The 12,356-nt window shown below is 38.5% G+C and overlaps 1 protein-coding gene across 1 annotated transcript in view; it reads left to right on the forward strand.

The window, feature by feature from the left end:
- The first annotated feature begins 4,556 nt into the window (after nt 1–4,556).
- Nucleotides 4,557–12,356, forward strand: part of LOC139480455 (high affinity 3',5'-cyclic-AMP phosphodiesterase 7A-like) — a 99,607-nt gene continuing 91,807 nt past the window's right edge. Inside the window, exon 1 of the mRNA XM_071263532.1 lies at nt 4,557–4,921. Coding sequence (XP_071119633.1) covers nt 4,784–4,921 — 138 coding nt within the window. The 5' untranslated portion in view covers nt 4,557–4,783. The remainder of the gene's footprint in view (nt 4,922–12,356) is intronic.

Genomic DNA, 12,356 nt, shown 5'->3' on the forward strand with positions numbered 1-12,356 from the left:
TCATTTTATACTCCCTATGGAGCTGAGAATGCAAATCACACTTATCCACACTGATCCATTGACCGGGGTTATAATGTAGTGCTTTGAACATGCTTTGGGGTGTTTTGGCGCATTATAAATATACACATAATAAACAATGCCTCATCTGTGCTACTGATATGATAACAGCAGTATTGATGCTTCTGTAGAAGTCTTCCCATGTGCTTTGTTACAACTGCTTCCATATGTAATTGGAATGCTAGGTCTACTAAGAGATGCCTTACAGGGAAATGTATGAAAAAGAAATGCCATCATTGAGTGCAGGGCGAGCACTCTGAAGGAACAGAAGCTGTAAACGTTCATCTTCTTTAGTAATGTTCGCAACACATATTTGTCAGTCACTAGACATAAATGTACTTCATTTAAGAAAGCAGCTACATATCTTACAGAGATCGCTGGATAACAGTAAATTATTTTGGAAGCAAGTTAAATACACGAGTTGTAATAATCCTTACATAACAGCACAGATATTTGGTTCGAAAATAAAAATGGTTTGTTTCCGCTTTTTTCAGCTTTGAACGAAGATAATTTCATTCCTACACTGAATGTTTAAGATGTCGTTGATAAAACAGCACCTGATGATGTGCAGGAGTACAAGAGACTAAATGTTTATATTCTCATTTATGAACGGTAAATCGCCAGGTTTAAGTATGATGTTATCTGAGATGTTCAAATGTTCATGTCAAATATTTATGCCTTACATACATAGATTTTCAACATCATTCAATTAAACTGGCTAGTTTTCATGTGCTTGGAATAAAGGTATAATAGTGACAGTTTATTAAAATGACCCCAAATATGACCAAATAGGACCTTTATAGCTACAGGGGCGACTACAGTGTTTTCCGAAAGATATTTGCAACAGCAGTTAACTGCATGTAGATTAAAAAGATGGGTCGAAACTTATTACAAACATGGGCTACTGCAGCGGAAGGCTATTTCTAACCCGGATCTTCGCGGGGTTCTCGGTAAGAATATAGGTCCCCAGCAACCCATACATGTCGTGAAAGGCGACCAAATGGATCGGTTGGCCAGACTCGGTGACTTGGCTGATTGCCCGCCATCGTACCCCAATCGCGCGGATCGATGCTTATGACGTCAATCACTGGATTTTCTCGTCCATATTTGATTGTTCACAGACGGCCTTCGTATAGATGGACTATTGCTTAGAGAGGCTTCAAACAACAAACAAACCAACCAAACAAACAAACAAACAACATATATATCTGGACCGCGTTCGCCATGCATATCAAAACAACAGTGTACAACTATGTCGGCTGACATTGTGTGACATAAAGATCGATGCAGCATTCAGTCCTGGCTGGTCCAGAGAAACAAACAGTTCCTTTAAACATACAATGCCAAAGTGGTCAAATGTAACAAATGATCGGTGACTATGTGCGCTGGCGATTAAATGCCTTACTCTGACAGTGTGGTTCGAATCCCGGATGGGACTCAACCCCCCAAAAGTTCGAGAATCTGTACTTTACTAAGAAAGCGTTATCCTATTTGTTTACAGTTCCTATAAGTTTGATATAAACTCACTATATGTACACGACGCTTTTAGGAACGTCCGCATTAGGCAAATGCCAGCGTTTATTTATAAATATCTGTTGTCCTGTTCCTGGGCTAGATGCTTACGTGATCATCGCCACATCAACAGCGTGGGTGTATAATGATGATTAACAATCAAATAGATTTGTTGTTTTTGTTTTAAAAAACGTAGGAATTCCGGGGAAAATCAGGTCCCTACAACCTGTGCTGGTAGGAAGGGCGACTTCTCAGAAAGGGTGGTCAGGCTGGGTTGATGAAATGTCATCATACCCAAACAGCATGCCCCCGTGGGATTCCCTGGTTAAACTGGCCCCTAGCAACCAAAATGTTTTTGTTCTTTGTTCTTGGTAATTTTTGCGTTAGCGAGAACTATAAGATCTGATTGTAAAGAGACGCGACCAAATGGTTGGGTGGTCAGATTCGGTGACCTGGTTGATAGCGTGTCTTCGTACCCCTACGGTATGAATTGTTGCTCATAATATCAATCATTGGGTTATCTCCAGACTTGATTATTTACAGACAGACGCCGTATGCCTGGAATATTGCTGAGTGCAGCGTTAAAAATTAAATAGGTGTCATGATATACTCACCGCCAAAAGTAACGCAAATACCATACTCGTTGGTTAATATGTGAAGACATACTCATATTCAAGAGTTATTAGTTTGGTTCGATACACAAAGAACATACTGGTATATGTTGTGTGAACTGATGCTCACGTGTGCATCACATGTGACGTCACAGATCCATGACTCGAGATGCACCGTTGGTCTTGTGCAGGATTAGCAGTAAAGTTTGGAAATCACGTGCAGCATATCGTGATAAGAATACACTCTGTGGTAACCCTTGGCTGATTGTCAGTTTTGTCATTATTGGTACACATTGGAAACATCTCTTCTTAACGTATATACGTCTCTACATGTTTCTATAGTTCGCAACCCGTGAAGATCCGGGATAGAATAGGTCTTCAGCAACCCATGCTCGCCGTAAAAAGCTACTTTGCTTGTCGTAAGAGGCGACTAACGGGATCGGGTGGTCAGGCTCGCTGACTTAGTTGATGCATGTTATCGTATCCAAATTGCGTAGATCGATGCTCATGATATCAATCACTGGATTGTCTGGTCCAGACTTGATTATTTACAGACCGCCGTCATATAGATGGAATATTGCTGAGTGCGGCGTTAGGAAACAAACAAACAAACAAACAAATCTATGGTTCGCGTTTATACTATGGCAGACCTTTGTAGACAAACTTAACAGGACTTACATAGATTTCTAACCGCTTTCATTTTCTGTTTGTCCATATCTTATACACACATGGAAGTTAAATAATTGTGAGTGAGTGAGTGAGTGAGTGCTTTTTTACGCCCTTTTCAGCAATACTCCGGGAACACCAAGAATGGGCTTTACACACTTATACCCGTGAGGGAATCGAACCGGAACTTTCGGCGTGACGAGCTGACGCTTTCACCAGTGTGCTACTCGAGCCTCGATTTTTAGGTGGGGTGAAATTGGGTTTAACGTCGCGTCCAAGATCATTGCACTAATATAGCGACGTGCATGTACGTGTGTCTGTTTGTGTGGCTGCTTGTACAGGTCCGGACTGATGCCGATTTATAGTGCTAGCCCACTGAGATACCATGCCGCAGTTTAACATGAATACCCCACTCAGACACAGTATACTGACTCCGGGCCGGCCAGTGCTTGTTTTAGCCCCTTAATGCTGCGCGCCATACAGGGTAACAACAAGTACCATCTTTTAACGTATTTTGGTATGACGCGGCCGGGGATCGAACCATTTCCGCTCTCCGGGCGGACGCTCTACCACTAGACCACGGTCTCGATTGTGAAGTAGGGGTATCGGTCAAATTAGTGTAATTGATGAAAATAGAACTTGCCGGGAAGCTACCTCTTAAACAAGGAAACGCGTTAATGTTGACGGATGTGAGTTGCAGGATACTTGCAGAATAGATAGCTTTGATGCATGTTTGATTTCAAAGTTTAAATTAATTTTATCAGTTTCAAGCATACTTCGTAGTGTGGGAATAATTTTATAGAAGCGTGTCCTTTACGAGTAATAAACAGCTGTTTAACGTTTCCACATTGTCAAACAACGGCACTGGCTCCGTCAGAGTAATTAATGATATCACGAAGGTTGTGAAGGAATTGCCGTTATCATGATCTACCTATCTTCTATTTTACAATTCTTACAGGCGTTTCATTCTACGAATATATACGTTCTAAACAAAGATGGGCATTGTGATCCCAACTTGAATCGGACATGCACGGAACATCGCCTCTTTCTGTTCGGAGCGGGATGAAAATCATTACTCAGTTGCCCTGGCAACGTCAAACAAAATATTTTCATCGTATAATTATAAATTGCCATGGCAACATAATTATCATTGTGAATACATTTCCAAACTGGATAATGTACAGTTATGTCAATACATACCTGGTTGTAAGTCACAGTACTTACAGAGGATGGAGAGGAATGGGTGGAGTTAGCAAACAGATGCAACTGTACCATGAACAGCGATGGTGTGTACGCGAGTCGGGACACAATTAATTATTAATATTCTCAATACAGTATACACAGCGAAATAATGATTTTCATATTCAGTGCTTTCGTCTTGTTAACCAGTACTAATATTTGGGGTGAATTATTTTAAAATTAGAATCAATTCCGTTTCATAAACGAAGTTTTCTATTAAAACAATAGATATATATCATACAACAAATGATTTGTGTTCAGTTTACAGATTTGATATAACGCTAGTCACCTACTTCACTAGTTTTCTGTACCGTTTGAAAAAAACGGCGAAAAAAAATCAATCAATTATCTTCTCCAGCTATCAACTGACGAACTTCAGCGCTCGGGTAAATCTTGTATCTTTCGAACACGCACATTCCATCCCTTAGAAAAGGTACGTCAGTCAGTGAGTTAGTCACGCGTTTTATCCAGTGTGGATGGACCCCACTCGATCATGGATTATCGAATACACAGCTAATTTGCACAGCACACAGTTGTGACGTCAAACGTCCAGATCGCAGCCAGACGTGTGTTATTCGAGCCGTAGAAGTCGGCAAATTCGGGACCTCTCACCCCTACGATGAAAGTAGGTCAGGCCCGCTGGTTGTCGGCTGTTGGCGTGTGTTTGAGGAGGGTAGAAAAGGGTTTGGGGCCGGATCATGGCAGTCCACCCGGAACGGATAAACTATCCACCCGTGCTAGCGTTGGACCAAACCATCCCCCCTCATGTCTTGGTGCGCCGTGATGCTGTTTCATTTTGTTCAAGTAATAGTTATTTTACAGTTCCGAGATTCGAGGTGAGTATTGCCACGAATCTTTGTATTCATTTGTGACCGACGATTTACACTCGCTCGCACATGCTAGAAAGGTAACATGTGCAAGTGGTAGCACACCCGTCTCGCGGGCTCTTTGTCAGCCAGTGGTATTGCCTGCGCTCTGACCATTATGTAACACCATTACGATGTGTGTCAGTTCGATACGTTTGACGTAATCATTAACGCGAGATTTATTGATATTCACGTCTGCCAATATACTTTTGATATAACTTGTCCATTTAGGATATTCGTTTTTGACAACCGCAACTCATAGTTGTAACTGTCATGATCAATCTCAGATCCGTTGTCTTCTGTAATGTTTTGATTATTAAATGGCTATCGTCCAGGTGGTCTGCGTTTCACTCCAGTCAATACCCACTTTGACCCCATCGGTGATTTAGTATACACACAGCTTAGACACGCGTTTGACATGGGATCAGACCCCTGCTATAATTATCACGTATACAATAAGGGCAGGATATATAAACTACGCTCACAAATCTAGCAGTCAGTGTCAATATCATTAGTTACGTTTCGTTGCGAGATTGAAAAGAGAGAGAAAAATGTATATATAGTGAGTGAACATGTCAGTATTGACTCAATATCTGGCATAAAATGACAGATTTTACACGTCCAGATTCTAGTATATGTGACATGAAGACAAATGACTCTACACTTCAAGATGACAAATCATAGAAACTGTGGGCATAGTACTTGATTTTGCCACAAGTAATTTTAACCGTAAGAATCCAGGTTAGAATAGGTCTTCAGCAACCCATGCTTGCCCTAACAGGGACTGCTTGTCGTAAGACGCGAATAATGGGATCAGGTGGTCGGGCTCGCTGACATGGTTGTACATGTCATCGTATCCCAATTGTGAAGATTGATGCTCATGATGTCAATCACTGGACTGCCTGGTTCAGACTCAATTATTTACCATGTTTACAGACCGCCGCCATATAGCTGGAATATTTCCGAGTGCGGCATTAAACAACAAACAAGTACATTTCATTGTATACATGTAGTATAGGATGCAAGTGGGTGGCCTAGTGGTGTTTGCTCACACCAGTCATTCCACAAGACTGGGTTTGATTCCCAGCATTCTTGGTGTCCTCTGATACAGTGTTGCTGTACTGTCATCCCTTGGTCATACATTTATTTATTCAATGTTTGGAAATGAGATAATCAAATCTGTATTTTGTTTCAACAATACTTGTGAAAATATCAATTCTATTCCTGCCATTCGATTTCGATGAGATAAACATAATATGTGACCATTAACTATTCTGTATGTATCAATATTAGGCCTCTAACTGACTTCCTTGATGCAGGTCATTATATCGCAATTGTTAACATTTATGCTCATAATTTCAATCACTGGATTGTCTGGTCCAGACTGAATTTTTTACATGCAGCCATAATATAGCAGGAATATTACTCAGTGCAGTGTTGAACAACAAACAACATATTTTTGGACCGTGTACACCATGAATATATGAAAAAAAAATCATGTTTAATGTAATTATTTTTATAACAAATGTGATGGCTTGATCAAGGTGACATGTATTTCACTGATAACAGGACCAAAGATGACAAACAGGCCTAATTTTACAATACAATGTTAAATATCTCTGAAAATAAGAAGATACAAACTTTACAAAACATACAGTTTTGAACAAAATATTTATTTTCCCAATTTTACTGCCACTTGGTTGCCTACTTGGGAATCCTAGAAAAATCCCTGGATTACTTGAAATAAGTAATTGTTAGTCAAATCTTTCAACTATTATCTCGAAAATTAAAATACTGACCTTTTTGTTAAATTATCTTCAAAATGATATCCTGAGTTCACCAGTTATCTTAAATTCTGAATATTTTCTTTATAAGTATGATTAAATATTGACATGTAACATAATCTTGTAAAAGATTTATTTGTTTGTTTGCTGTTTAACGCTGCCTTCAGCAATATTCCAGTTATATTACGGCAGTCTGTAAATAACTGAGTCTGGACCAGACGATCCAGTGATTGACATAATGGGCATCGATCTAAACAATTGGAATATGACAACATGCATCAACCAAGTCAGTGAGCCTGACCACCCGATCTCGTTAGTTGCCTCTTATGACAAGCATAGTCACCTGTTAAGTCAAGGATGGGTTCCTGAAATCCTATTCTAACCCGGATCTTCACAAGTCCCACATTTGTGAACTGAATTCAGGACATGACATTGTGTTTATCAATACCATTGTGAAGCCACAAATCTGATTTAACCCTTGTCATGGAGTAAACCTTATCTACACCAATAATAATCTTGACACATTCTTAGCAAGAAAAGGTATGCTGTTTATTTAGGCACTTTTCGCTTCTCGAGCTGGTACCACCTGCATTGTGCATTTCGACAGGTACGCACGGAATTGATTATACTTAATTGATACCCTGGCGAGAACTTCTTAATAGTAGTAGTACACATGGTGTATATCCCCGTATCGCATGTACATGATGATAGATGGGTGAAGTAAGTCCACATGGTTCTTATCAACAGGTTGTATACAAACACTGTGTGGCCAGTGCTATCTAGGTAAAAACAGTGGTAAATGTTGGAGAGGGTTATCATTGGTAGATTGGTATCTGATTTAGGTCGTGAATATTTACTCTTCATCATTTGTTAATTACCCAGAACATATTTGTTTCTCTTTTCTTGAAATTATGAGGGTTGTGAAGCTGGTTGGTTGGTTGGTTGTTTAATGCCGCATTCAGCAATATTCCAGCTATATGATGGCGGTCTGTAAATAATCGAGTCCGGACCAGACAATTCAGTGATTGATGTCATGAGCATCGATCCGCGCTATTGGGATCGATGATATGCATCAACCAAGTCAGCGAGCCTGACCACCCGATCCCGTAAGTCACCTTTTACGACAAGCATAGTCGCCTTTTATGGCAAGCAATATATATATTATTATGAGGACTTTAAGTTATATTTATCCTCGTTTCTTTGATGACTGTTATGGATTTTTTTTATTTATATGATTCAGAAGTACACGAGAAAGTAAATTGTTTTTAAATGTTCCCATGGTTGATTTGAAGTTAATTTATTTCCTTAATGCAAACTCATGATGAAAAGTTTAGACAAGGAAAGTCTTTTGTGTTGCCTGGAAAGACTCACGGTCCAAATGACTGCATCACTATTGGGACATCCAGCAGGCTGAAGTTTGTAGTGGATTCGTTTTTTAAATAACGAAAAACAAGCCAGCAACGGGTTCGTCATTCAAAGTCTGTATATTGAACAAGTACAGTAATGTGGCCAAATACACATTATGAGGTTCGTCTGACAGGTATACCATCGCCAAAAAGGTGTTCAGTTTATCGGTACTTTTGGATAACATAAAACAAGCCAGCACCAGGTTCGTCAATCAGTTTATGTCTAGCAATTTTATAAAATATAAAATAGTCTATCTCTCAACAACTGTTTCGGTATTCAGTACTTTTCAATAATAAAACATGAACCAGCAGCTGGTTATCAGTACTTTTGGATAACATAAAACAAGCCAGCACCAGGTTCGTCAATCAGTTTATGTCTAGCAATTTTATAAAATATAAAATAGTCTATCTCTCAACAACTGTTTCGGTATTCAGTACTTTTCAATAATGAAACACGAACCAGCAGCTGGTTAATTATTCAGACTTGGTATAACAAATATAAGATACTATGTTTCCCGCAGGTTCATTATTTGTTACTTGTTTTTCAGATAACAAAAAACAAGCCAGCGCCAGGTTCGTTATTTAGTTTATGTCAAACATTTCTATCACATAAAAAAGTAGTTTATCTTCCTGATACAATGGTGTAGTTATTCTGTACTTTTGAACACTAGTGACTATAACCCAACCAGCAGAAAGTTTGTTATTCAGAACTGAAGAACCTTTTTCAACACATGCTCTAGAAATTAGTTATCTGCTGTCTCACTTTGGCTCTTTCCCTCACTTGAAACAATGGACCTGACTAATACCGAGACAAATCTGTTTTAAATGGAGATTAAGATAACTGACAATTAAACACAACATGCTCTGATTTCTTTTTGCTAAATAGTCATTATAGAACATAACATATAGATATACTCACTATGCATGAACGCCATGCGAGAAGTACATATACTTGGTTATATAAGTGACAATGTTTATATGCACACACACACACACACACACACACACACACACACACACACACACACACACACACACACACACATTTGTATGTATGTATGTATATATTAGATTAAATGTGCCTTTAACATGTTTAAGAAGTTTGATTTCATTCACATATGCATCAAACATTTTTCTTTGATAAAATATCCCCAGAATGAGACGAGTTGACACTATTACAGAGTAAAGTCCCTCAAATACATATGAACAAAAGGTTTCCTGCCTCATGATAAAACTGATAACATCGGCTGGCTTCAGATCTTTGAAATCTCGACCATGGTCAGCTGTGCTTATAACTAAGCAGTTATCGGAAGATAGCTACCGAATTTCCTCTATTAGAGGCCTGTGCATCTATTACTTCCTCGCAAGCTGTTGACCCGACATCTATACTGTTTAAAGCTGAATTCTTAATTACTACCTTGCCGAATCCGAAACTCTACGCTCATACAAAGGTTACATTTGCAGGAAACGGTCAGTTTTAATGTACATTGTCAATGCAAGAGAATATCCAGTGTATCCATCTAATGATGTATCTGGTCTCTATTTTTGGACAGAGCGTAAGACTTGGCGTTAGTTAGAAACTGGCATTTATTTGACACTCGGCATGTAATAAAGGAAATATGGTATCTTATACTTGTTATGCCGAGTCTGAATAACAAACCTACTGCAGGCTGGGTTTTGGTTATTCCTCACTACTGAATAACTACATATATGTTGGACACTCTGCTCTCATATGCTTTTTATATTTTAATGAGAGAAGAATGACAAATTGAGCTTGTTTATTAAAACAGCCTATCAATAACAAACCTGCTGCTGGTAAGTGTTTCATTATTCAAAAGTACTGAATAACTAACCAGTTGTTGAGAGATTGACTATTTTATATTTGATAAAATTGCTGGACAAATACTGATTAGCAAACCTGGTGCTGGCTTGTTTTTCATTATTCAAAAGTACTGATTAACGAAACAGGTTTTGACCATATGTGAGGTGGATGTAAAAACCTTCTAGCGCCCCTAGGAAGCTTGGGTTGTATACTCCCCAGGAATTTGAGAATAAAATAAAACTGCATTTGAGCAGATACTAGTACCTTGATACCTGTGGTATATAAATATATAGTATAACATAATGATATAATAATTACTGCAGTTCAATATACAGACTTTGAATAACGAACCCGATGCTGGCTTGTTTTTTGTTATTTGAAAAATGAATAATGAACCTGCTGCTAACTTCAGTCTGCCGGGATATCCTTGATTTTGTGAAAATTGATGAAAGAAACATTGTTAGAAATGTACAGCTGTAATTGATGTTAATTGTTAACTGAAAGGCATGCTTGATAAGACAATCTATTTGATTAGTCAAATGCAATTGATAAATATGTGTCCATTTGAAGTTACATCTTTTTAGCAGAGAATGGCGATTATCTGCATGAGTAGATTGAAAGACCTTATCATGAATATGCAGTAATTAAAGTGAAAATATATCAACGTCACATTTTCTAGAATGCTTTGCATTTCATAACATAGAAGTATAAGCAAGGACATTATCACAGATGGATGTAGTGATACGGATGATGTGGGATAATTGGCACGAGTCTTGTAATACAACATTACAATAATCATTTTCATACAGAACTTTACCAGATGAGTCATTCTGTAAGTTATGATCTACTCCATGTCCAGAGCTGGGCTCCAGAAAGCGATCTTAGCGCTATGCTGACCGTCCTAGAGAATGAGAGTTACGACAAACAGGTTCCATCATGACTGATGTTTGAGGAAACATTTGGTGAAGTCATTTATACAGCAAAGATACATAGATTCACCTTGTTAAGAGAGACTGGTTCATGAATTTGTTGAATAATGATATGACCTGCCTTCTTAATAACTTCCCAAGCAATGTTTGAACTTGGTAAAATACATGAAATGGTGGATATGACATCAGGTTGAAAAAAACAAGTCAGGGAAAATTGCAGGAACTATTGAACTGAGTTCATCATACTATCTTGCATGGGCGGATCTGGCATTTTTAAAAGGGAGGGGTTCAAAATATCAAAATCCTCTTTCTGATAATTTTACTGCCAGTACAACATACTACATTTGGTATTCAAAAGAGTTGGGGTCCGGATTCCCTGGATCTGCCTATGTCTTATACAATATGCGGTATATATATAACAAATAAGCAAACAAACTTATAGGTATATATAGCTGCAATGGTCTTTTGATTCTTATTAAAACATTATAATGTTCCAATCATGATTCATCACATCGATTTGTGTTATACTTCCTCATTTTAAGAGAAAAACCCACTGACGCATACAAGTCCAGATGTGACAGGATGTGCTGATAACTAGGGGACCACAATAGACATGACAGAGCAGTGTTATAAGATACACACACTTTGAATGATGATGTGGAATATCAAGTGTGTCCGCCTGTTTGAATGATGATGTGGAATATCAAGTGTGTCCCCTGTGTCAGACAAAATGTTATACAATGTCACACAGTGCAGCTTCTGTCCTACTTCCGCATACATATATGACAGTTATTACACAAGGTGATTGCCACAGTGTTGTTATGTCACAGTTAATAGTGTAACTGTGTCCTTACATTATGTGAGGTTCCATTTGGTAGCAAAATAATTACCTTTTTTCAAAGTCATACAATATTCAGTGATTTAGATATTGATTTTTATCTGATGTTAGTAGGAGAGGGCAAATGGCTGAATGACTGACTAAATAAGTGGGTCTCATGCTGCAGCTACCCTATGTCAGATAATACGCAGTCTCACACAGTTATTGAAGCTGCTTCTGGTTGATATAATCATCAATGTTGATTAACGCGACACTCAGCAATATTCCTGCTATATGACAGCGGTCTGTGAATAATGGAGTATGGACCATACAATCCAGTGATTGACATCATGAACATCGATCGTGATACGATGACATGCATTTACCAAATCAGTGAGCCTGACCACCCGATCCTGTTAGTTGCCTCTTACGACAAGCATGGGTTCTGAAGACCAATTCTATCCCGGATCTTCACAGGTATCATCATCAGTGTACTTGTATGTACACACTGTCATATAAAGTAGACACAATTTTTGGATAACAACTTCTTTATCATTCTGTAATAGAGACGTTGGGATTGGGTAGCGTTAATTCTCAGTCATGTAAGTTAATGGAAAATACATTTCTACCCCTGCAAGCTCCTGTCA

Source organism: Haliotis cracherodii, unplaced genomic scaffold (assembly GCF_022045235.1).
Source record: "Haliotis cracherodii isolate W230 unplaced genomic scaffold, xgHalCrac1.p SCAF_4, whole genome shotgun sequence".
Lineage (NCBI taxonomy): Eukaryota > Metazoa > Mollusca > Gastropoda > Lepetellida > Haliotidae > Haliotis > Haliotis cracherodii.